The sequence below is a fragment of the Phacochoerus africanus genome, chromosome 8, assembly GCF_016906955.1.
Source record: "Phacochoerus africanus isolate WHEZ1 chromosome 8, ROS_Pafr_v1, whole genome shotgun sequence".
NCBI lineage: Eukaryota > Metazoa > Chordata > Mammalia > Artiodactyla > Suidae > Phacochoerus > Phacochoerus africanus.
This window is the reverse complement of record NC_062551.1, coordinates 84731815-84759182: the sequence shown is the minus strand read 5'-3', so window position 1 is coordinate 84759182 and position 27368 is coordinate 84731815. Positions and strand designations below refer to the sequence as shown.

At 36.9% G+C, this 27368-nt stretch overlaps 1 protein-coding gene across 2 annotated transcripts in view; it reads left to right on the top strand.

Annotated features, from left to right (window-relative positions):
• Positions 1-570: 570 nt before the first annotated feature.
• The window catches only part of EYA3 (EYA transcriptional coactivator and phosphatase 3), a 92817-nt gene continuing 66019 nt past the window's right edge, over positions 571-27368 (top strand). For both annotated transcript variants that reach the window (XM_047792852.1, XM_047792851.1), the window contains exons 1-2: positions 571-676; positions 25446-25544. In XM_047792852.1, the coding sequence (XP_047648808.1) occupies positions 25512-25544 (33 nt within the window). In that variant the 5' untranslated portion in view covers positions 571-676; positions 25446-25511. The remainder of the gene's footprint in view (positions 677-25445; positions 25545-27368) is intronic.

Here is a 27368-nt window from a genome sequence, read left to right as displayed (position 1 = left end):
TCCCTAGAAAACCTGAATTCAACTCTGCTCCTTGTCCATACTGGGGTAGTAACTTAATGAAGCATTTAAAAATCTTGTTTCTGATAAAATTATTAACTAAAATACTGTGTCAGAAAGAGAAATTAATTGTAAGCTCAACACAATATTAAGAATAAACTACTACTGGGAATAAAAAATCACATTGGGCAAACCTCCCCTCCCAGTGCCTTTCAGAACTTCCCAGCCATTCTTCCTCCCAAATACATCCATTTCACTTTCGCTTTAGAGAGACAGGGATTACACGCATTTTAAAAGAACTTGAAAAATGAGTGCTGTGTATTTTTCAATCGGGGCGGCTTGTAGCCCAGCGGCACCAAGGCCTGGGAGTCCTAAATACCAGCCTACCCGCACCAAGCGCCTCCGAGGCGCGGGCGGAACCAGAAACGGGGCTACCGAGACGGTCAACTGGGCGGGGTCAAGGCTCTTCTCCGCCCCGCCCCGTGAGGCCTGACACATGCGCCCAAAGGATTTGGGTGGAACGAGGTGTGGATTGTGAGACGACCCTAGCCGCCGACTTCCGGTTCCTAGGGATGCGCATCCGGGTCACACTAACGCCGCCGTTTCCTCCAGCCGCTTGGTTCTCCTGTGAGTCTGGACCAGTCCCCATGTCCTGCTGTGGGGCCTCTGCAGCCTTTGGGTGAGTCTTCGCTGCCGACAGGGTCTGAGTGCGGCCGGTCGAGAACAGCCTGTAGAGGGACGGGTCAAGTGTAGTGTCCCGGTCTCTGTGGGTGGGGGTTCTCTTTGCCTGTCCCTTGTCCCTGCAGTGCTTCCTGAGCTCATTTCGTTTCTTTCCCCCACGCTGGCCTCGCCTCTTTCACCTCAGCTGAGATTGTTTCGTTGCCGCCTTACCTCTCGTCTGGTTGTTTTCCCTGCGCCTCATCCACCCTTTAAAAGCCCTTGTTTCTTGCCTTTCGCCTCAGCTGGTCCCTGAGCTACTGCCTCTAGGTTTTGCCCCTGCTCTCACTTTAGCACCTCTCTTCCCCAACCTCTAATCCCGGGATCTCGCTGTTCTTTCAACCCAGCAGGACGGCCCATCTCCTCGTTGTGCACACCCTGCTCCAGTGCGAAACAGCAAGTCTCTCTCTAGGGTCCTAGCTCCTGGTCCCCCAACTTTCCTCACCTTTGACGTGTAGCCCCCTCCCGGGACGGTTAGGTGACATTTGTGCTTCACTTGGGGTTCTCCCGCCTTTTCTTCCTTTGCCCAAGCCCCGATCTAGGCAATTTTACCCGACCTGGTGTAAGTTTTCTTTTAAGTGCTGAGGCAGACTACTGTAGCTTCCGTAGTTGGGGAGCAACAAAGGCGTTCCCAGTTCTTCCCTGGAGCACACTTTCGGGGGCTTTCGCTACCGCAGGCTAACAGGTGGCAGGCACACAGAACTGCTGGCAATTGGATTTGTGTACTCCTGTTAAATTGACAGGTCCTGAGGACGTCCTGTCATTTTCGTGTTCTCTATCCCATGAGAATGGATGTGCACAGCTGAGGCCAAAATGCGTATGTTCTGGGGCGATCAGCTCTGTTTTCTGCATGGGCTTTACTTAATAGGATAGTTGCTGTGACAGGACAGTTTTTTGGGAGATTGTTAGCCCCAGATTTGTAAGTTCATTTTCAGAAATTTCACTGTGCTGTTACTGAAAATTTTTCTGCCAACGAGTTCAGTATAGTAATTTCAAACTTCATTTTCTTTAGTTGAATTTATTGTGTATGTGTGTCTTTATCCAGCCTCTTTATACATTGTTTCTTTATTTTTACTGTATTGACAAGTTTCCTGTTTTTCTTCCTGTTTCTTTATAAACCAGACATTACATTACTTTATTACCTAGCATATTCTTCTGACTATTATTTTTTCTTTATCCAGCGTAGTCTTAAAATCATCTTTTTCTCATTTTGAGACTTAGGTTTGTCAAAGATTTCTTAAATTTCTCTGTAGGCTTTTAATAATGGTTAGTCACTTGTTTCCCAAATTTTGTTACCTATGGTATATTTTGAGACACAGTGGTGTACAATTTTTATTTTGCCTTTCCAATATTTATAGTGTATGTCTAGCATTTGGTTACAATTTTTTAATTTTTAGAAATTTTATTGAAGTATGTTTGATTTACAATGTTGTGTTAATTTCTGCTCTACAATAAAGTGATCCAGTTATACGTATACATATATCCATTCTTTTTCAGATTCTTTTCCCATATAGGTTATCGCAGAATATTGAGTAGAGTTCCCTGTGATTACAGATGTTTTTGTGTGATCGATTTCTGTACTCACGTAAATTGTGCTCTGAAAGTTAGTACTTCAGTGAGCAGAATAATTACAGCTTTTAGCGTCTGCTTTTCTTTTGACTAAAAAGTTACAGAAGAGCCTCCCTCATTATATGATACATATGCATATGCAAGTATAGCATAGACCTTGGCTTATTCCAAAATTGGGCTGATCCCTTCAGCTATATTTAGCAAAGGACTTTGGAGCTTAGCTATATTAGTCCTAGCAGCCACAGAGAAAGACCCTTCTGGTTGGCTTTCAGGACTTATCTAACTGCTGAGGGAAGCCCTTTTGAAAGCTCCTTGCCCATACCTTCTCCCCAGCACCTACATTGGAAACTCTAGCTTCTGTTCAACCCGGCCTCATCATTTCCCAGTCCTTGAAAGCTAACCCTGATGAGTATGGGCTGATATTCTGTAGATAAACCCATATTTGCATTGATGCAAGGCCCTTTTTCAACCTTTTTCGTTTCTGAACTTCTTATTTCTTCTGCATGTGTAAGTTTAAACCTAGATTGATTTCTATAGTTTACAGGTGGGGGGGACCATGGCATTTAAACTTACCCCTTCATTTCACAAAATAAGGACATTGGGGTTTAGATTGGTGGTGGTTTTTCCAAGGTCATTTTTCACAGATAAAGAAGTCCTGTTCATGCACTTAGAGAAATGAGTTTTGGTACTGTCTAAGCTGTAGGCTGGGGGAGCACAATATTGTATCTAGTGGTTCATTTCAGTAATTGTGTGTCATAAGAATGAAAGTTTTAGGGTAAGAAATCTATGATGCACATTTTAAAATCCAAAACTGAACTTGTTTTGTCTCAGTGAGGGACTCCAGAAAGAAACTGTGTTGTACAGAAATAGAAGTTAAAAGTCTTAGGGAGTCTCTTTCTCCCTTTTTTGTCTAAAATCACCTTGGCCTGTTATGATAGAAGTTCTGCATAAAAGCCTTTACATGAAACAGACATCCTCCGTCTCACTGGAGCAGTGGTGTTCATGGTCCTGTTTTTCCTACAGAACACTGATAGACTTTCTAATGACTGAAAAGCTTCCACCTTTTACCTAGCTACCAAACAAAAAAATCATCACTAGAAACAAGTTAGTGTATGTGTTTTTAAAGCTCATGAGAGGAATCACTATCACTTTTTTATAGAAATTTCTGCTTTAGTTTGTCAGAGTCTTAGTTTGTAACCCTGATGTCTCATTTTAAAATACATTTCTAGCATGTTAGTTTCATGCTTACCAGTTTTTTTAATTTAATTTGATTATTTTTATTGTTATTTTTTATTATTTTGCTTGCTACCGTACTTCGTATTACATGTTTTAATTTCTATCCTTGAACCCTGGGATATGTTGTAAGGAAAATGCATTTTCAGAAATTTAAAATTTTTACACCTCCGCCATGTCCTGGCCATTTGTACCTTGCACTCTGACAGTTTCTGTCTCACTAGTTCACGAGTTCTTTCTCTTTGTTTTGCTTATGGACTAAAGGCTTACAGAACATCTTTTTTTGTAATTGTCTAAAAGATTTTTGTGTTCTGTGTATAACAGTTGGATATTTTAATTTATACGTGATTTAAATGTAGGAAGAATAGTTCAAACAATTTTAACATAGAACAGTTAACATAGAAATAGTTTAAAATGTATTTAAGGATATTAGGAATAGTTCATTTTTCCCATACATTCATTTAATTGGTTTATACCAAGGGACCAAATTGTTATATTTGTAGTAAAGTGGAAAATAGGTGGACTTTCTGTCTGCTGATTAACTTAAAATACAGTGCATGTTCTTGTACAGAATACATGGCTTAAGCTATAAACTGCCTTATTGGTGTGTAATATTGACAGAGAACAGGAGTTCCCGTCGTGGCGCAGTGGTTAACGAATCCGACTAGGAACCATGAGGTTGAGGGTTCGGTACCTGCCCTTGCTCAGTGGGTTAACCATCCGGCGTTGCCGTGAGCTGTGGTGTAGGTTGCAGACGCGGCTTGGATCCCGAGTTGCTGTGGCTCTGGCGTAGGCCGGTGGCTACAGCTCCGATTCAACCCCAAGCCTGGGAACCTCCATATGCCGCGGGAGCGGCCCAAGAAATAGCAACAACAAAAAAAGACCAAAAAAAAAATATTGACAGAGAACAACATAACCGTTTTTGAATTTTTATTTGATCCCATTAACCTAGGTCCTAGGGTATCTAATTATTAAATGTAGCGGTAATTAGGGTATTTTTCTATTATTCGTAGTATATTAAAAAGATATTTGAAATATGAGCTTCATAAAATTTGTCTTTGCTATTTCCCCTTTTAAATATGTTGTAGTATTTTAAACTAGAAAAAGTATTATATAGACATTGCTGACTTATTGTAAGTTAACAGATCAGCCCAAGGCAATAGTACTTAATATCTTAAAGATCTTGCTACAGGTTGTGTTGGATGCACTTTAACTTATTAGCTTTGTTAATGTTTGTACTAGTTAGATTTGTTTTTATTCACTCTAGAAAATAGTAATGATCTTTGTAATACATTTCTTTCAGCAAATTTTTTGATACCTACTATGTACAGTTGTAATACATGATATACTTATATAGACTGTTCATGTAAACTAGGTGACATTATAAAAGGCTGACATTTATATTTAAATTCTGAATTTGACTTTATTTGTATATATCTGAATTAAACTATAAGACTTAACCTGCATCACAAGGGTGTAGGGGAAGATAAAAGACAACATATTAGAATTAAAATAATCTTTAATCCTAGAAGAATGTCACTTCTTATCAGAACAATAGCATATGGTTTTTCTAACTAGATTTTATGATTTTTTTATTGTTTTTGAAACACTCAGTGATTTCGTTATTTGAGTTTAAGGTTCTTACTTGCATTAGTTTGTATCACAGCTTAATTAATATAAGGTCATGTTCTTTCTTACAGTTAAATAATTTTCATTTGGGAATTTTTCACAGCTGAATTGTAAAAATGTAGTGGTAAAACAATAATTTAAAAAATAAAACACATTTTATGTAGCATTTACTGTGTGCCAGGAATTACTGAGTGGTTTACATGTAGTATAGTAACTCTTTAATCCTTAGAACATTATGAAGTAAGTACTATTTTATCTCCATTTACAAATGAGAAAACCAAGACACAGAAGTTACATAATTTGCCCAAAGTAATGCAGCTAGTTGGCAGGAGAGCTGGATTTGAACTTAGTCTTTCTGGTTCCAGAGTTCATAATCTTTTTGTACCAAGTTCCACTGGTTTAATGATTTCTTTTCTTTTATAGGTTAAAAATGTTAAAAAACTCAATTTCTCTGAAACACAAAAGAATATTGCTTTTGATTGGGAACCTTGGGGGTGGTTACCTAGTCAGTTCATAAATGCTGGCTTAGGAGTTCCTGTCGTGGCTTAGTGGAAGTGAATCCGACTAGGAACCATGAGGTTGTGGGTTTGATCACTGGCCTCGCTCAGTGGGTTAAGAATCTTGCATTGCCGTGAGCTATGATGTAGGTTGCAGACACAGCTTGGATCTGGTGTTGCTGTGGCATAGGCCCGCAACAACAGCTCTGACTAGATCCCTAGTCTGGGAACCTCCATATGCCACAAGCCCGGCCCTCAAAAGACAAAAAAAGAAAAAAGAAAAAAAGCTGGCTTAAGGCAAATTGCTAACCCTTTAGTATCTAAATTTCTTAGATGGCACAACCCACATATTAAGAAAGCAGAATATATCCATGCCCTTCCCTCTCTTTTAAAAAATTGTCATATGGAAGTTCATTACTTTTAAGCTATTTGGAGAAAAGGCAGTATATTTAATAAAAGGCATTCTATATTACTGATAGTCTTAAACTCTGAAATCTTACTGATAATGTGAATTTAACAACTTTAAAATATAAAAGAGAATTCTGAAACTGAAATTTCTGTCTTACCTCAAGTCTCATTTCCAAATTTGGAAATTTGTGCAAAATTAAGTGCATCCTATCTCTTTAGGACTACCATGTGTAGAATAATATATTTATATCACTGTTTTTACTTTTACTTTAGAACAGAGGATGTGTATGTTCATAAAACAATTCCTTTTTAAATTAAAAATGCAAATAGTCATTTAGAATATCAATCATATTAATGTAATTTTTTGCTTTTATTATTTCCAAATAAAAAATTTTGTTGCATCTCTAAGGGAAGAAGATGATTTTATCTTAGTTGCCATGCAGCTTAATGCAAGAGTCTGAGACTTACATGTGATGAGAAGGTATTTTTCTAAGTATTTTTAATACAGTTGAGCATCATGGAATCTAGTTAACAGAATTAGAAACTATAATTGTTTCTGGTAAAAAGTACACTTGATTAAGGATACTACTTATTTTATTTCTTAGTATTAACTCTTCTGATTAATTCAGACACATTAATTAAGAACACTATTTGTGATAGTAGCTTTGGTCTTAATTTTTTTTCATTTTTGTCAGAAAAGTATTGTTATTGAACTGAAGAGTATAAGCTTTGCTGTGGTGATTTCCCTATTGATATTTAAAATGTTTTTGACTTTGATTTAAACATTTGATTTTTGTTTTAAAAGCAAAACTTTTATATGTGGGTTTGATAACCAGTTTATTTTCTAAAATTTCAATAGTTTCCTTTCAAATGAAATTTAATAATGTAGCAATTACTGAATTTAGGAAAATTGGTAGTTTGTTGCTATCAGCACTGTTACTATGGGAATAAATTAGAATGATTAGCTCTTAGGAGGAATTGAACTTATTCTTTAGTTTCCATAGTAGTTGAAAAAGATTTAGGTCAGATTCATCTGTTCTTTTTCAAAATAAGAGGGCATTTTAATTTAGCACATCATTTAAATGATGTTAATTTTTTCCTACTAGATTGATAATATTAATGCTAATCTCTCTCTGTACCAACAGCATAATCCAAGATGTGTGTGTATGATTTTTTTCTTAGAATATTTTAGAATTTAGAGAACATTTTAGGATACCAAATAGTTCATACATATCTTACTGAAAAACATACCCTAGTAATCAGTGTGTTATTACTTCACTGAATTTTTCAAATCTGTTTTTCCTTGTCACCAATTGTTAACTTTGCTATAGGTTAGGGAGCAGTGATTAGATAGCACTGATGAATACGTGTTCTTGAGAGTGAGTTCTAGAGCTTTAGCTTTTGCTTTTACCCCATCTGTCATATTGGTGTGGTATTTAGTAGCTAGATGAACTGAAAACCTTTGCTTTATCTCATTTCTGTGTATCTCCTGATAGTATGTATTTATTTAGTGTCGGCACCTCTCATTCTGTAAAGTTGTCGTTTCTCTGGAATAACTCTGGGTAAACTATTGCTTCTTACCCAGATGGTACCTTTTTCCTTTTTTGTTCATTTTCAGAGGCTTGCCTTTAAACACTGTAATTTAGAGAACCACTAAAACTCTGACTGTTGTGTCATAGGTAGCTTAAAATGAGTATTTTCCTCCTTTTTAACAGGTCAGTTTTCTTTCTTTTTTTTTTTTTTTTCTCTCTTTTTACCTTCTGGTAAAATGGCATTCAGACTTTTTTGATCACAGTCAACTAGAAGATCCACTTTTCATTGTTTTCCAGTACTTATACACATATGTACATATTAATGTTGAAAATTGAAACAAGTTGAAACAATATTTATCTTTACTACTGGTGATGCACTGTAATATTTTCTATTTTGTTTCATTGTATCTTGTTCAAGATAAGCTATTGGTCTCCACTAAATGAGTATGAAAACACAGTAATGCATTGGTCCTGCAGTTTGAAAAATTCTAGTGACTGTTAGATTTTTTTCCAGTATTGTCTTTTTGGAATGGAAATGTTTGGGTTTGTTAGTTTTTTTGGTTTTTTGTTTTTTTCTTCCCTTTTCCACTGAAATGTGTCTTGAGTCTCTTAAGCTTTTAACCTAAATAATTGTGCAGAACAGTTGAGAGAGGGAGCCGCTGTTGCCCCGATTATTGGTACTGCCTCCTCTGTCCTTTGCTGTGTCTAGGCACATCAAGTGAAAAAACACCGTCAGTAGTACAAAATCATGAGGTTGAAAATGCTTGGTCATATGTAGAGCTTCTATCATTTAGAGTCCTTTACTAGTTTCCATCTAACAGTCAGAGATTAGTTTAAGTTGCTTCACTAACTTTGCTTCTGCTCTTGGCAACTAATCAAAAGGTTACAAAGCTGCTTTTATTCCACTTTTTTCTGGCCCCAGTCCAGTCTTTGTAAACCAAGAAAAGAGAACGGAGGGGAGTGAAGCTGTTTGCTCCTATATGTATGATCAGGTGAAAGTAACACAATTGAAGGTCATCAGGGTTTGTCACGGTGGGCTGTATCATTTACTATCCTGATTTGTTCCTGTAACCACAAAAGGGAAAGATGGTAGAGACATCAACAGTTCATCGCATGCTGCAGCTATTAGAATGAGGCAGGGTCAGCAGGCATACTCTACTATTTTTACTACTATCTCTTCTTAGCTCGTAATGAGCACCAGGTACTATTTAAATCAGTATTAACTCATATTTGCTTGGAAGGCCTAGAAGAAGAACGAGAATGAGAAAGGATAAGGAAGAAAATTTGCCTTCCTTATCTTTCCATTACCTGGCTGTTAGTGACGGTAGCATGGCATAGCATACATTTTTCGCTTGATCAGCTTTTTAAAATCATCAGTCCTGTCTGTGATGTTCTATACTGAGACACAGAGCTGTGGTTTGAAACCTCAGGCTTTGAAGCTAGATTGCCTGGGTTTGAATTCCAAATTCATGAGTTACTAAGGATATAATTCAAGTTACTCTCTGTACTTTAGTTTTCTCATCTGTAAAATGGTGATAATAATAAATAGTACATATCTTATAGACTTATTGAGAGGATTAAATATATAAAGTACTTATACATAGTGCCTGACCCATAAAAGACATTCCATAAATGTTAGCTATTAATAACCCACCACTCACAGTTGGATCTCCTAAAAGTATTTGTGACCATGACTAGTTCCTCATATTTGCTAAGTAACAGGACAAGATTGACATCATTGTTTCATTGCCCAAGGGCTTGAAAACAGCTTTCCCTGAGGACTTGGAGGAAAAGTTCTTGTATAGAGTATTGGAATCAAATCCAGTGACAGAGGGTATCAGCTATAGGTCCAGCTTATTTAATTTCTTTTGGGAATCTCTTGTTATTTAGGCCTTAATAATTTTAATATTTGCCCTTTGAAAAACTAGGAGGAACTAGGCGTTCCTGTCATGGCTTAGTGGTTAATGAACCCTACTAGTGTCCACCCTACTAGAGTTCCATCCCTGGCCTTGCTCAGTGGGTTAAGGATCCAGCATTGTCGTGAGCTGTGGTGTAGGTCTCAGACGTGGCTCAGATCCGCAGGCCAGCAGCTGCAGCTCTGATTGGACCCATAGCCTGGGAACCATCATGTGCTATGGGTGTGGCCCAAAAAAGACAAAAAAACAAAACAAAACAAAACTAAGAGGAACTAGTTAATGAATTGAATTTCACTCAAGACTAGATTTCTGTCCTAAGTCTGTTTATCTCATGTCTAAGATATTTACTTTTCTTTTTCTTTAGCAGTTATATCACGCTTACTATGTGCCAGACACTATCTTAAGAGCTTTACAGGTATTAATTCATTTAAACCTATGACAAGCTTATGAAAAGACACTAATTACTTTTCCCTTTTTTTTTTTTTTTGGTAGGGTCACACCTGCAGCATATGGAAGTTCCCAGGATAGCGGTCGAATCAGTGCTGTAGCTGCTGGCCTGCACCACAGCCATAGCAGCATGGGATCCAAGCTGTGTCTGCAAACTACACCACAGATATCAGCAACATGGGATCCTTAACCCACTGAATGAGGCCAGGTATTGAACCTGCGTCCTCATGGATACTAGTCAGGTTCATTACTGCTGAGCCACAGAGGGAACTCCCTGTTTTTCCCATTTCACAGATGAAGTAAATGAGGCTCAGAAAAGTTAAATAACTTGTCTAAGCTCCCACACCACTCATGAGTACCAGAACTGGGATTTGAATCTAAGTGGTCAGATTCCAGAGCTGATGCTCCAAGCTTGCCAAACCTGCCTCTTAGAGATATGAATTATGTTGAAAAGGGTAAAATAACATGTGTTAAAATTTACTTCACTATTCTTTACTCTCTGTACTAAATGACAGCACTGAGTGATGGTGTTTTGGCTGATGGATTGTTGAAGGAGTAAATAAATTTGAAGTAAAACATTAATAAAAGATCTGAAACTAGATTTTATAGTTCTCCTGACAGTTAAAGACATACATTTCAGAAAACTCAGTTCTGTTAATATAGTGTATAGTAAATTTTGCTTAAATACTAGAGAGCAGATTGATAGATACTTGTGATATGTAGATACATAGAATACTATATAGAATTTTGGCTTTAGAAAATGGATAGAATAGGGTATAAATTTTTCTGTATAACTGGAAGTAACGCATTTATAGAATTTCATGTTGAAGTATACCATGTGTCAGGCTAGAGTGCCTACAGTAAAAATGGTGATTCTAGGTGTGTTCCCATCGTGGCTCAGTGGAAACAAATTTGATTAGTATCCATGTCCATGAGGACAAAGGTTCCATCCCTGGCTTTGCTCAGTGGGTTAAGGATCCGGTGTTGCCATAAGCTGTGGTATAGGTCGAAGATGCAGCTCAGATCCTGCGTTGCTGTGGCTGGTATAGGCTGGCAGTTGTGGCTCTGATTTGACCCCTAGCCTGGGAACCTCAATGTGCTGTGGGTGCAGCCCTTAAAAAAACAAAGTGATTCTCTTAGAAATGTTAACTTTAGATTAAAGGAGGGTGAAATCAACTATAATAAAAAATAGATTAAAAAGTTTAAAAAGGGAGTTCCCTTTGTGGCTCAGTGGTTAATGAACCCGACTTGGATCCATTAGCATGCGGGTTTGATCCCTGGCCTCATTCAGTGGGTTAAGGATCCAGTGTTTTGGTGAGCTATGGTGTAGGTTGCAGACACAGCTTGGATCCCGAGTTGCTGTGGCTGTGGCGTAGGTTGGCAGCTGTAGCTCCCCTAGCCTGGGAACATCCGTATGCTGCAGGTGCAGCCCTAAAATGCAAAAAAATAAAGAAAAATAAAGGAGGGTTGATATAAAGTTTTGGAGGCTGAGAATTTTATGGAGTTTCAATCTACACCCATTAAAGAAGTTCTTAATGCTTTTTTGTTGTTGTTGTTGTTGTTGTTGTTGTTGTTGCTATTTCTTGGGCCGCTCCCGCGGCATATGGAGGTTCCCAGGCTAGGGGTTGAATCGGAGCTGTAGCCACCGGCCTACGCCAGAGCCACAGCAACTCGGGATCCGAGCCGCGTCTGCAACCTACACCCCAGCTCACGGCAACGCCGGATGGTTAACCCACTGAGCAAGGGCAGGTACCGAACCCGCAACCTCATGGTTCCTAGTCGGATTCGTTAACCACTGCGCCACGACGGGAACTCCCTTAATGCTTTTTGATTGACAAGTTACTAAAAACTGAATAGAGTTCCACAGAAGGTTGGAAGGAATGTAGTAGAACAGTTGGATTATTATTATTAAGCTCATGTTGACACATCTAATTCAGATTAACTTACTCTTTCTCACTGCTTTTTACTGTGGTTTTGGAATTTTTCCTCTGGAATCTACCAATTTTATTGGACGCTTGTGGGGGGAGTGTTTGTGTTAATTTTTATTAAAAGATTACAGACAATTTCAGAGGATGATTTTTCAAGAAGTAATGTTAGAAATTATAAAAACAATTCTTCTTAGAAAATCTATTCCTGATAAAATATTTTTCCTATTAAGAATTCGGTACACCCTAAATACATTTTAAAAAAAATTATTTCTCAGTTAAGCTCTGGTAGTATTCTATTTAGTGTAAAGTTACTATAAATATTCCTACAGCTGACAATACCCTGATATGTCAGTCATGCCTCCTAAATTAAGTAGCCAGAAGAATTTACCAACTTTACCACAGTCAGTTGGCTAGGCTGTTTATTTACGGAAGGAGTTAACCAGCATGATGATGATGGTTTGTCTGTCCATAGAAAGTCTAGCAGGGAAGGTATAGGTTTTTTGCAATTTTTTTGGCCACAGAAATGTGATTTGGGCTGATGCCTGAATTGTGAGAGATGAAAGGTTCTCTTAGGGTTATTTTAAAGGGAACCTTAAGGGAGGTCAGCTTAGTGTAGGTCTGCTGGATATTTGTGTCTACTTCAACAGGGCTCTTGAGTACAAGGGACTCTGAGCGGATATGTTAGTAATGTTACCTAGTTTTTAATTTTATTTTATTTATTTTATTTTATTGTTTTATTTATTTTATTATTTTATTTTATTTTATTTTATTGTTTTATTTATTTTATTATTTTATTTTATTTTATTTTATTTTTTGCTTTTTAGGGCTGCACCTACAGCATATGGAAGTTCCCAGGCTGGGGGTCCAATCGGAGCTACAGCTGCTGGCCTATGCCACAGCCACAGCAACTCCAGATCTGAGCGTGTTTGTGACCCACACCACAGCTCATGGTAGCACTGGATCATTAGCTCCACTGAGTGAGGCCAGGGAAGGCACCTGCAACCTCATGGTTCCTAGTCGGATTTGTTTCTGCTGCACCACGATGGGAACTCCAAGTTACATTAAGTTTTTTAAAAGGCAGTATTTGAGAAAGGTTACCGTCAGCTGATGAGACTTTAGTGACATTCTGAAAGATAGGAAACAGTGAGATTAGATTGATAAAAATACCCACAAGAAATCTCAGCTGGAAGTATATGTGGACGTTTCAGAAATATACCGGACTCCAAGGGAATGAAAATGCCTGGAGCATTCATCAGTTTCCCTGCTCTTGCTCTTGATTTTGAGCTTCTGGTATTTGTCCCCTGGATAAAGCCCAGAGAAGTGGTTTCCAAACTTATGGAACAATCTGCCTGGGGAGGGTTTTCTTTCTAGTCTCTTCTCCCCACAGTATTTAGTGTATATAAATCAAATCTTGCTGTTCTCTTGCTTAAAGCACCCATTGTAAGGCTGTGTGTAATGTGGCCCTTGCCCACTTCTCATGCCTCATTTTCTAGCACTTACTCATTTGCTGACATCAGCCTTTATGCTGTTTCTCAAACATGCCAAAGTGTTGTCCTTTTTTACACTTTACTTCTGAAAGCCCTCCTTCACATCTTCTTATAGCTTTCTACTTTTCATTATTCATATATTTACTGAAATGTTATCACCTTAAAGAAATTATCACCCAATCTGCAGAAGTTCCCCTGTAGTCATGTCTCTATTTTTTTTCCCAAAGTACTATTACTTTGTCAAATTATGTTACCCTATGTATTTGTTTATCTTCTGTTAGAATATAAATTCCGTGAGGCTGGAGATTTTGTGTTCATCACTGAATTTTCAGTATCTACACTTGATCTTAGCCAAAAGGCCGAGAAGCGATGAATTTCCAGTATCTAAACTAGTGCCTGGCACATAGTAGACACTCATTAAATGTCTTATAAAAGAATGAATGAATTTTGAGGTTAGAGAAAGAAGCAAGCACAGAAACTATAGACTTCTACACAAAAGCAGAGGAACCAAAAAGCAAAGTGAGCTGCTAAGTCAGCTTTTCTTCCCAGAATAAAGCTACGGAAGCTACTTTCTAAAGTTAGAGTCCCAGAATGGGAGACCAGATATATCCATAGTAATTAATGTGATGTTCAGAGGAGACAGGAATTCACATCCAGAAAGCAGGTGGCCTGCGGACACTGCCTAACTGTATATCACCCCTCTTCCATAGTCACCAGAAGTAGATGTTGTATGTAACTAGAACCTGCATATAACAACAGAGGAACAAAGATTCTCATCCACTCTGAGGAACAACTGTATAGTTGAAATTCTTAAGTACGAATATGAGCTGGAGTTCCCTTCGTGGCTCAGCAGTTAACGAACCCGACTAGGATACATAAGGATGCGGGTTCGATCCCTGGCCTTGCCTAGTGGGTTAAGGATTTGGCATTGCCACGAGCTGTGGTGTAGGTTGAAGACACCGCTTGGATCCCACATTGCTGTGGCTGTGGCATAGGCTGGCAGCTGTAGCTCCAATTCGACCCTAGCCTGAGAACTTCCATATGACGTAGGTGCGGCCCTAAAAAGCGGGGGAAAAAAAGCCCTAATAATCTAGATTTACCAGTCATTTAAGGAAAATTAATACTATGAAAAGAGGCACCAGGTGCAACCAGTATAAAAGGAAATAGTAAATAGTATAAACTGAAGGAGATTTTAAAGATAGGTATTATTAGTAATTTCAGAGAAAATGAAAAAGGAAATAAGTATGAACATTGAAATTTTAAAAATCAGAAAATATGAATAGCAAATTAATAAGTACAAGGATTGAGGAGTTCCCATCATGGTGCAGTGGAAACGAATCCGACTAGGAACCATGAGGTTGCAGGTTCCATCCCTGGCCTTGCTCAGTGGGTTAAGGATCCGGTGTTGCCATAAGCTGTGGTATAGGTTGCAGACACAGCTTGGATCTGGCGTTGCTGTGGCTGTGGTGTAGGCCAGCAGCTGTAGCTCCCATTCAACCCCTAGCCTGGGAACCTTCATATGCTGCTGGTGCGGCCCTAAAGAAAGAAGTATACAGATTGAGCTGAAATCAGATGTAAAGGATGTCAACAGTTATGGCAGAGAACCTCTGAAAATTCTTCTCCATAAAAGCAATGAGAATACTGGTAAAAATAGAATCAACTCTTTCAGGACTCTGAAAATTAACCACAGACTTGCAGCAATCTGAACATTTATTCAAGAAAAATGGCTGAATCTCAGCAAAAACAGTGAACTGTGTAACATTTTAACTTGCATTGTTCCCATCTTTCTCTTTCCAGTTCCATAGTAGCCTTGAAAAACCCCCTTAGGCATAGTTTGTCTAAGATTATTAATTAAGATCAACTGGAAAGAAGGACTTGTGTATCTTTCAAGTTTAACTTTAGCAATAATTTTTTTTCTGGAGCAGAACACATCAGACAGTACAGTACAGTGATTATGTGCTGAATTTTTTTTTTTTTCGGTCTTTTTGCCTTTTCTAGGGCCACTCCCACGGCATATGGAGGTTCCCAGGCTAGGGGTCGAATCTGAGCCATAGCCGCCTGCCTACGCGCCAGAGCCACAGCAATGAGGGATCTGAGCCATGTCTGCAACCTACACCACAGCTCATGGCAACGCCGGATCCTTAACCCACTGAGCAAGGCCAGGGATCGAACCCGCAACTGCATGATTCCTAGTTGGATTCCTTAACCACTGCACCACAATGGGAACTCCTATGTGCTGATTTTTAAATGCTGTCTTAGATAATACTTCTTTGTTCTCAAGGCATTAGATGGATTGGTAAGGCTTCTCAAGATCCATGAAACACTTGGGAACTGCCAGTTTTACTGTGTTACCTGGAAATTTTTTCCACTATTAATTTAGGATTTGCACCAGAATGAAAGCAGGAAACTATAACTCTTGCCTCTTCTAGCTACTAGTAGTTAATGGTATTCTTTGGCCATATCACTCCAGTCTCTGTCTCCATGTTTTTATATTACCCTCTCCTCAGTTTATGTGTGTGTTAGGTTTCTTTCTTTCTCTTATAAGGACATTTGAGGTGGCTTTTATAGCCTACCCAGATGAACTCAGATAATCTCCTCATCTCAAAATCCTTAATTATATCTGCAAAGAAAAGGCAAGAAACAGGTTCCACCCCTAGAGCTTATGGAGGGAGTGCAGCCCTGCCAACACCTAGATTTCAGACCTCTAGCCTCTAGAATTGTGATAAGATATATTTCTTTGTTCTGCAAAGACTTTTTTTCCAAATAAGGTAAGCTTTATGGGTTCTGGGAATTAGGATGTGGACGCCGTCTTTGGCCAGAAATGTTTCATGATAGCTGTGTATATTTATGTCTGGGAAAGGGAATTTCGCGATCCCCCACCCCCTTCCTTCCTTCTTAAGCCTATTAAGGGACAACAATATAAGGTCTCCTAACTCAAGTCTCAGCAAATAGTACCTGTGCTGTGATCCCTTGTTATGTATGTGATGTTAAAATTAGATTTGAAGTATGCCATTCCTTGCTTTTATTTGAAGGGAACTTTTCTTGTAACACAGACTTCAAAATAATGTTCTCAAATCAGTTAACAAAACCTTGTAAAGAATTAATGTTGTGATTTAGGCATTCCTGGTGACAAATGGGAAAAGTGACAATTTGAAATTTTTGTGCCTCTAAATATATTGAAGGTTCTTAATGAACTGGTTTTAAGTGAATATTTAGAGGAATCAAGAGCCTAGAAATTGTGTTTGGTTGAATAAATATTTATTGATTGACTGCTATGTGCTATTGGATACTAAAAAGAAGATGGTCTCTCCTGTTGTGGAATTGAGGATCAGGATTCCACAGGAATCTTAGGACAAAACGAAAATTAGTTTTAACAGAACTGTTGACTGCCAGATTTAGCGGAGTTGTTAACTGACAATAGAGGTCAGAGAATTAGTTTTAAAGAATTCTTAATTATTAAATAATGATGCAGGAAGCTTTTTCACTAATAACTTTGAGGTTTTGGTAGGTTAGGTAAGTAGGTTTGTTATTCTAAAATCATGATGCTCATCTCTGACTAGAAATGGTAAAATTATTTTTATATACCTTATCATTAAAATTACCTGTTTCAGGAGTTCCTGTCATGGCTCAGTGGTTAGCGAACCCGACTAGTATCCATGAGGACGCAGATATGATCACTGGCCTTGCTCAGTGGGTTAAGGATCCATTGTTGCCTGAGCTATGATGGAGGTCACACACTGGGCTCGGATCCTGAGTTGCTGTAGCTGTGGTGTAGGCCAGTGGCTACAGCTCCGATTTGACCCCTAGCCTGGGCACCTCCATATGCTGTGGGTGCAGCCCTAAAATAACAAAAGACCAAAAAAAAAAAAAAAAATTACCCGTTTCCATTAACAGTAGATGAAAGTTGTAAATCAAGGACTTAAGTTAATAAAGACAAATCAAATTGTTATTTTTGCTAAATTGTACAAGAAGTTAAAAAGTAGCGTTAAAAAAGAATCTTATTTTAGGATTTTTAGATCTTTAAAGTGCCTGTTAGCACATTGAAAAAGGAGTTTTGAGTTTATAAATGTAAAACATTTTAAAGCTTGTAGAGTATGACAGTGAGGTCAAAGTAATGTAACAGAGTGGTTAGAGATTTAACAAAGGAAATGGAAAAAATAGCTTAAATTAATATTAGGAATGTAATTTTACAAGTGAGGGTCATATGCTCAGTCCTTCATGAAGGGGAAAAAAAGGCTTCAGAAAAGGGAGTTTCAGCTCTGGTTCCACTACTGGTTCTGCTACTTGTGGACTTCACGAAGCAGTGCCTTCACCTCTTTGGTTTTAGTTTACTCAACTGTAAAATAAGGGTTACGTCTGACAGTCAGACGCTCTAGCTCTGTATTTCTTATAGCATCCATGTTACATGTTTTCAAGCACTTACAGTGTGAATAATTTCTATCCTAAGGGTAAAACCAATGTGAAATGTCTTCTGATATCAAATTCTTTAACTCTGGGGAGTTCATCACTTTTGATAAGAACCATAACATGAACCAGCCCTGGGCTTGTGTGCAAGGACTAACTTGGCTTCTTATGAAAGAGTTAACAGAGCAAGAAAATGGAATGAATTTTTCTGGCTATAGTGTTGTTATGAACTTCTTTAAAATTTGGGGTTAAGGGAGGATTACTGCAGCTTAAATTGCTTTTCCCTCAAAGTTGCAGTTTTTCCTGAGGAAAAAGAGTGGAACAGGAATGTAGAATTTACATCCAAATTTGGCTTAATGTCTTGAAAAACATTTTTGTAGAAGCATTGTAAAGATAGTGTACTCTTAAACATTTATTATATGAACCTTAAAACATACGACTTTGTATCCCTTTGTATCTGTTTTTGATTCTTATCAAACTATATTTAAGGTATTATTATGATATAATTAATATAAAATCTTAATTTTTTTTTTTACCTTTTAAGTGAGCTTATATTGAAATAGCTTACAGTTTCATTGTAATATAGAATACCCAATAGTAGAATTACAACACAGGTAAACCATTCTCCACATGTCGGTTGTTTCTAATTTTTCATTTCTGTGAACAACAAACTTAGTTTTAAATATAGAGTTACCTTTTACCTAATTTGGGAGGAAAATCCAAGAAAAATTATTCAGGCTATGGGCAATTTTATGACCTCTTTTATATTCTAACCAGAGAATAGTCTGAGGATACATATAATTTTACAGTTTTGTGCCTGAATATTTATGTTTTTATGGTGCAGATAACTTTAGGTTTTGTTATTTAGATTTATTTTTGGTAAGCTTAATTGGTGTGAAGTGGTTATTATTTAAAATTTATTTTGTTAATAGTGAGAATCTTTTTTTCCCAAGTACTGATTTGATCTTGGTGGTTCCCAAAACCATCTTTCTGTATCCTTTGACGAATGTGTATGTTAGTCATTGTCTGCCACGTAACAGATGATTGGTACATGTTGAATTGGTTTGGTTTATATTTCACATGTTGAGCTTTATCTGTCATACTGCAGGTATTGCTTTCATTTGTTATATCCTTTTTTTTTGTCTTTTTGTTGTTGTTGTTGTTGTTGTTATTGTTGTTGTTGTTGTTGTTGTTGCTATTTCTTGGGCCGCTCCCGCGGCATATGGAGGTTCCCAGGCTAGGGGTTGAATCGGAGCTGTAGCCACCGGCCTACGCCAGAGCCACAGCAACGCGGGATCCGAGCCGTGTTTGCAACCTACACCACAGCTCACGGCAACGCCGGATGGTTAACCCACTGAGCAAGGGCAGGTACCGAACCCGCAACCGCATGGTTCCTAGTCGGATTCGTTAACCACTGCGCCACGACGGGAACTCCTGTTATATCCTTTTAATGTGAGATTTATTTTTCATTGCATGAAAGTATGTTTATTTAAGCAGATCTTTCAGTTTGTTGCTTATACTTCCTTTCATTGCTCAAAATTTTATCTCTTTTGCACAGATGAAACAAAAATGCTATTCTTTCTTCTCCAGAATTATTTGAATGCTTATTAGTTCTTCATATATTTAGAATTACTCATAATGTATGGTGGATATGTTTTTCTCCATATTGACATTCAGTTTTTCTGACTATATTTTTTAAATAATGATGTTTCTCCACTTACAAGCACTTGTAGTTTTTTGTGTGTGTGCATGTGGCATATATACATAACAAAATTAACCATTTTAACCATTTTTAAGTTTACCATTCTGTGGCATTAAGTACATTCACAATGTTCCACTGCCATCACCACCATCCTCTAGTCTCTTTACTTGATGTATTTCTACTTTAACCTGAAGCATTGTTGCTTTATTCTCAGGCAGATTGTTTAAATCTCTGAATCCCAGTTGCTCTGTCCATAGTATGAGGATGATACCAACTGTATTTAAGATAGTTGTGGAGATAAAATTAGGTAAGACAACAAATGTAAAAATGCTTGGTGGATTTTATATGCTCTGTAAATGATCCTTCCCTCTTAAAGACTGGTATAGGACAGCTCTTCCTTAAGATCTTGGTTATTTTCCCTCAAGATATTCATCATTATTTTTGCCTGATTTTCAGTAAGAAACTTGTAGGTATTAGAATAAACCTGTATTCCTCACTTGAAACCTACTGTATGTACTCTATAGTTTATGACGCCCAGATTAGTATTAAGCATCATCCTCACTGACACTTAGTGCAGCGTACTGTTCTACAAGAGACCACAGAATTTTTTTTTTATGTTTTGGAATCGTTTTCCTGACATCTTTTCTGATTTTGCCTTTTGAGGTCTCCTAGTGTATAAATTAGAATTTATTTTGAAGAGAAATATTTAGGCTTTATGTTTGGTACTTTGTGTTTTAGGACACTTGCTTCTGAATTCATTGATAGATCGCCTTTAAAAGAGATCGGTAATTGTCGAATAACAATACTTGGCACAGTTTTCTTAAAGCCACCTAAAAGAGAGCATTTTGCTATTTGTTTTCATTCTTCAAGGCATACATATAATTTATATTTGAGGATACCAAGGTAAACATTTGCTAATCACCAACTTCTTTTAAATCCCAGAGTAATCCATATATTAATAAAAATCTTAAGCAATGGTATACCACTTTTTGATCTTTATTTGGCTACTATTGTTGCTGAAGTATATTTATTTTTGAGAAACATGCTGTTCCTTTTCCTCAGGGAAACTTCTGTAGCCTTTTCTTTGGTGTGCTCTAAAAATATATATAATGATTTGAAAGGGGTAGTATACAGACTTCTAAAATACACTGTAGTCAGTTGTCAAATTTATGAGCTACCTGTTTTCTCCTTAACAGCTGAAGAAAGATATTCAGTTAACCACTGAATATCTCTTTGCACTCTTTGCTGCATGCAGGTTCCCCTTCTGGGATGTGTAATCAGACTGTACCGTTCTATTTTGACATTTCTCTTGATGTTGTAATTAAGAGTGGTGTGTATTTTGTTTTTTGTTTTTTTTTTGTCTTTTTGCCATTTCTTGGGCCGCTCCCGCGGCGTATGGAGGTTCCCAGGCTAGGGGTCAAATCGGAGCTGTAGCCACTGGCCTACACCAGAGCCACAGCAACACGGGATCTGAGCCGCGTCTGTGACCTACACCACAGCTCACGGCAACTCTGGATCCTTAACCCACTGAGCAAGGCCAGGGATCGAACCCGCAACCTCATGATTCCTAGTCGGATTTGTTAACCACTGTGCCACGATGGGAACTCCATGTATTTTGTTTTCATTGAAAACTATTAGACCTTTATTCTGTTTTAAAATATTTATTTATTTCCCCTTCCTATACTTAAGAGCTGTAATAACATATTGAAGTAACCTAATTTCTTGCTTGGGGCCATTTACAATTACAGGGTAAATAGTATGTTGAATTTGGTATAAAAAAGAAATTATGAAATAGGAATCTAATTAGAATTTTGAAATAAAATATTTGTTACTAGTTATTTTGCTTCTAATTTTTAAGGATTAAAAATAAAAATTATGGGTGTCATATTACAAAAGAATTCTGCTCATATTTGAGCATATGAAATCACAATATTTAAAATTATGTGACCCTTTTGAATCAAACCAAAATTCCTATTTTTTGTTGTTAGCATTTGTAGGTAGGGAAATGTGAAGTCTTAGGAAATACTATTTCTGTTCTCAATTATGGATTTTCCCAGATTTCTGCCCATGAAGGCTTGTAGATACTGACAAACCCTCTCCCCAAAAGATGGTAAAACAGCTCTATAGAAGCCGTTGTAAAGAATTGAAACTAGAACATTGTGAAAAGACATTACTATCCAAATGCCTTGAAGGTACCTAAAAGATTAACTCAGAATGTGTTTTATTTAATTGGTTGTTTGACTACATTGTAATTATATCCATGTACACTGCACTATATTTATGTGCATTAAGAATCCACTTCCACTTCCTGGAGTTCCAGTCATGGTGCAGCAGAAACGAATCTGACTAGGAACCGTGAGGTTGTGGGTTCGACCCCTGGCCTCGCTCAGTGGGTCAAGGATCCGGCGTTGCCACGAGCTGTGGTGTAGATCGCAGATGCGGCTCAGATCCTGCGTTGCTGTGGCTCTGGCTTTGGCCGGCAGCTGTAACTCTGATTAGACTCCTAGCCTGGGAACCTCCATATGCCGTGGATGTAGCTTTAAAAAAAAAAAAAAAAAAAAAGAATCCACTTCCACTTCTAAATGAAACCATTGTATTATTGGATATTCAGAAGATGAATCTCATTAAATGTAGAATAATGTCAGATTATATTATTGATAAAACAAACAGTTAAACTCTAGAACCATTACATGGAAGTTATAAAACTAAGATTTCTATAGTAATTCTGAACTTTTTTTTATTATCAGGTGCTGGAGCACTATGTCTGTGTTATATAACACTTTCATCCAGTGGTTAGTAAATGTGACTTTTGGTTGGAAGCCATGTGCCACTCATAGAAAATGCTGTAAATTTATTCACACATTGATAAATGCTAGGAACATGATGAATACTTGCATTTTTTTATTTGGTATATTTTAGGTATTTGACATTACAAATTCATGGAAGGAAGAATACCGTATTGATGGAAAATAGTATCTTAGATGCCTGTTGTGGTGGAATTATGTAATTTACAGTCATTATTCATATATTTTATATGCACATGTACCAGAATGTTTGTTTGCAAACTTCACATATATCATATGTTGCCAGCAGAATCCCAGAAATTCTGTAATAAAGCATCCCTTGTAGGTTCCTTTTTTATTTTAAAATTATCGAAATTATCGGTGGTCATTGACTAATTACTTGATTTTTAAAGTTTTTTTTCCAAATATAGAAATTATCTATGACCTTTTATTTCCCTAAATTGAAAAATATAGAAGATAAAGGTAATTATTAAGATAAGAACAACACAGGGTGCTTATTTTCAAAGAAGAAATAGAAGTAGAAAGAAATATCTTCCAATTTTTCCCTTAAAGAAGGTTTTCTTGGAATTTATCATGGAATTTATCTCAAGAAAAATAGGAAATTGTTCACTTTTTGATATAAAGTCACTGTAATATTACCATATTCCTTAAAAAAATTCAAGATTTTAATATTTAGTTTTATATAGCTTGAAAATTTGTTTCCCCACTTTCAAGAGCAGTATTTCTTACCTTTTAAAACCCAGGGTTCCTTTTGATCAATTAAAAAAAAAAAAAAAAGCCATGTTCTCCTTTAACATTGTTCATAGTTTTAAAATAAGTTTTTGTGTTTAAAACAAAATTAAAGCACGTGTTTACTGAGTACCTCTTTTTTTACCTTGCTCTTGCTCAGAGATAAATTTTATAACCCTTTCTCCGTGAGAAAGAATATCCTTTCCCTCTCCTTTGCTGAGTATCTGCTAATTAGAGATTGCAATCATTACAGTTATGGCCTTCAATTAAGTAAAACATGGAATATTATCCCTTTTTGTTTAGGTGAGAGCTGGTTACGCAAAATTTAGCAAATGTGATATTAAGGGCATTACATTGCTCTAATAATTTGGTCCTATTTTGCTCTTTATGGAATGAAATCATATGTACATTATGTATGTGTAGACATTGTTAAAATCCCATAGGTAAAGACATTTCAATTTAAAATTAAAACAGGTATAAGCTGGTAAAATATAAAAATGTTTCATCTTTCCCAGTTGTGAATCATTTTCACGTCACATTTATTATGCTCTTTTGCGTGCAGGTGCAGGGAAGATAGCTCCTGTGAGCATTAGTTATTGCGTGCTGTAATTCTGTAGCACTAGTTATCTACGTCATGTAGCATGAGAACTTAGCTTTTGAGGCTCTGTGTATGAGCTACACATGAGTGTGGTGAGCATCAAATGCTTCTGACCTTTAATTTTTTTTCTTCTTTTGGACATTCTAGATCAGGACAGGGAATAAAGCTCTATCAGAGTTGGACAGTTTTGAATCTAATTGTATCCCTGATACATGTTTTCTCTCCTTTAAACATTCTATAGTGTAGCTCTAAAATAAAGTGTGTGGTATTGCACAGGGATAGAGCAGAGTAGAGTGGTGATAAATTGGCATAATTGAGATTTTTCATTTCCCTTTTTATTCATTACTTCTGCAGTAAGATTCTATACTTGCTTTAGCTCTGTATATTAAGTTGGTTACAGTGGTTGGTAAAAGAAGTAAAAACAGGTGTGACCTTAATTAAAAGCATAAATAATCATGTTTTGGAGGAGTGCTATTTTCATTTTTGTTAAAAGAAATGGAGTTTTTAGTTTTTATAATTATTTAGTTTTCTAACCTCTATCTGTCTCTTTTGGCATCAGGGCACAATAAATGTGGCCCTTACCAGTAAATATGGGGCTTAGAGGCCTATTTTTCTTTGTTTGAAAATCAGAACAGGAAGAGCGAGATCTAAGAAGGTAAAGATTTTGCTTAAATAATTGAATAGGCAGTATATTTATTGGAACTCATTATTTCAGAAGAATGCTGGGTCCTAGCTTCACATGATTATTTTCCTTAATTCTAAAATTCAGTGCTATAAAACTGGGTTGCGATGATTGTTGTACAACTATAAATGTGATAAAATTCGTTCAGTTAAAAAAATAAAATAAAATTCAAGGTTTCAGAGTTCCCTGGTAGCTCAGCGGGTTAAGGATCTGGCATTGTCACTGCTGTGGTGTGGATTCGATCCCTGGCCTGAGAACTTCTGCATGCCTTGGGCATGGCCCAGAAAAATAATACTAATAAAAGTAAAAAAAAAAAAAAAAATTCAAGGAGTTCCCGTCATGGCATAGTGGAAACAAATCTGACTAGGAGCCATGAGGTTGAGGGTTTGATCCCTGGCCTTGATCCGTGGATTGAGGATGCAGCATTGCGGTGAGCTGTGGTATAGGTCGAAGATGCGGCTCGGATCTGGCTTAGCTGTGGCTCTGGTGCAGGCCGGCGGCTACAGCTCTGATTAGACCCCCAGCCTGGAAACCTCCATATGCCGCAGGTGTGGCCCACAAAAGACAAAAAAAATTTAAAAAAAAAAATTCAAGGTTTCACTTTACTTATTTGCCTTATTAAAATCCAGAATAGTTGAGTTTTCTTTTAAATTGAATACACATATACAGATAGTTCGTTGTGAGAGTATTTTTACTTGATACTCCAGTGTGCCCTATTTAAAGTGATTCTGTGTGTTAAGAGTTATGTAAATGTTCCATGCTAAAGCAGGTTAGATGTTATCATAAGTTATTGACTGGCTAGTCTGGTTTTTATCATTACTTTTAATATAACTAATTCTTTAGAAAATTGTGTTTAGTTATCTGCACATGACTTATAAAATGTTGAATGCATTAGGCACTATAGTAACTGTGTTTGAAGTACAAGCAGAAGTGGTTCCACGTGTTGGCCTTTGCAAGGTATTATAAAAGTCGTTGTGTAAACCTATCCTGACTTGGGTGCAGCATGTCAATTTTGAAAAGCCACGTGCAGATTTGAGATTTTGAGATTGGAGCTCACGTAGAAAGCTTGAGGTAGCAAAATATTAAAAAAATTATTCTCTGATGGCCTCAATGATAATGCTTTAAGAGTACATAAAGCTCTGAATCCCCCTCTCTTTTTTAAACAGACTTTAAGACTGCTGAGAGACACTGCAATCCAGTCACATAAGCATAATAAAGAAATATTGGTCCTCATGGAAGAAGAACAAGATTTGCCAGAGCAACCAGTAAGTATTTCCTTTAACAATTTAAAGTTGATTGTAGAAAAGCTAATCTTAAGGGATTGTAGATATTATTCAGTTATTCTACAGATTCTAAATTAGAAGTAAAATAAAGGACTCCTTAATACTTTCCTTCTAAGAAGATAATGTCATATGTTCTTAAATCCATATTTTGCTAATTTAATGCCAAGGAGTCTGCTTAGAAAATTCAGCATTACAAAGTAAGTACTGTAGAAATACCATTTTAAAAAATCAGTGGCTATTCTTACAGTTTTTAGAAAACAAAAGAGGACCTCTATTTCCTGAACAGTATATACAATTTCTGCCAGAAAATTTAGTTTTATTTTACCTAAATTTCCCTGACTAAATTTTTTTAAAGTAGTTGTAGTTGAAGAAAGTATAATTTGGCCACTTGCTATTTCTTAGATAAGACCCTCGAGAATAGGTTGAATTTTTAATTTCTTTTCAATAATTAACATAAATAAATAAAATCATTTTAAATGTCCCCAAATATTAAAGATTTGCTCCCTTACCATGGCTTCTTTATTTTTTAAATTTTTTTTGTCTTTCCAAGTGTTTTTTAACTCTTAGCATTTAAAAAAGGAAGGCAGTAGTAATCATTCTAAGATATTTTTATATTAAAGAATCTTTTCCTTTTGACTTGAGTTTTCTAAAATTAGATAAAGAACTGATTTGGTTTGCTGTCCTGAATGAGCCTCTCGCATTTTATATTAAGAGAGAATATAGAGTGGTACATGTTTACCTTTCTGTAAAAGCTAAAAAACTTTGAATTTTGAAAGCAGATAACAGAGTATGGTTTTATGTTCTAAATATGATTCTTTACATCAGTGAAGGATGGATGCCAGCTTCCATTTAGGTAATGAAGGCCTTTAATATATTTTTAATACTTTTCTGTATGTTGAGACGTGCATACTGGTGATTACTTTGCTGTTATCCTTTTAGCCCTCTCACTTAGGTAAATATGAAACTCGGAAGACATAAACAATTGGTAAAACGACCTTTTGAAACATTTAAAATGTCATCCCCTATCCCTAGTGGCACATTAATAATCAGGGAAATGTAAGGTTAAAAATCATCTTCAGTGATGTATTTGCTATATGTACTGTAAGAACAAATAGCTGAATTAGAGACATTAAATGTTCCAAGGAAGATTATGTCATTGAACTTTGATGTAGTAAGACAAAAGTCTAATCATTTCAAAAGACTTAGGTAAGACATACTATTGAAATGAGTGTTATTGTTAGTTACTCCTTACCTATTTAAGGTAATGAGAGTTGTGAGGCTGACCTGCTGGTGAGTCATTTTTTTTCTGCTCTGCTTCATTTCCTTGCCACACTGTGCAAAACCTGATTGTTGCTTCGGAGAGAAAGAGAAATTAAAGTGCTTTAAAAACAGATTTTCTGCCGACTATAAATGGTGATTGTCAGGGGCATAATTTTTTTTAATTGATTTGTGCTTGGGTCTTAACTTATAAAGATGACTGAGTGACAACACAGAGAGGTCAGTGCCATTGAAAGAAAAGTTTAATGTTACCGTTCTCTTAGAAATGAGAGACATGGCATGCCACACAGAGTCACAGGGAGAAGCAGCGATGTCAGTCAAGAGGCAGAGATGCACAGCGGAGTCCTAGTGTATCCTAGGGGAATGCATAGGCCATAGCCTTAACTGAGGTTTCCACAGGCTAGGCGAGGCAAGTATACAATTTAGGCAGGGTATACAATTTAGGATTGGCTAGTTTGAATAATTCCAGGGGGTTTGGGGGTAGAGGAGTTCTCACTAGGTATCTGGTCCTGGGTTGATTTAGAGCAG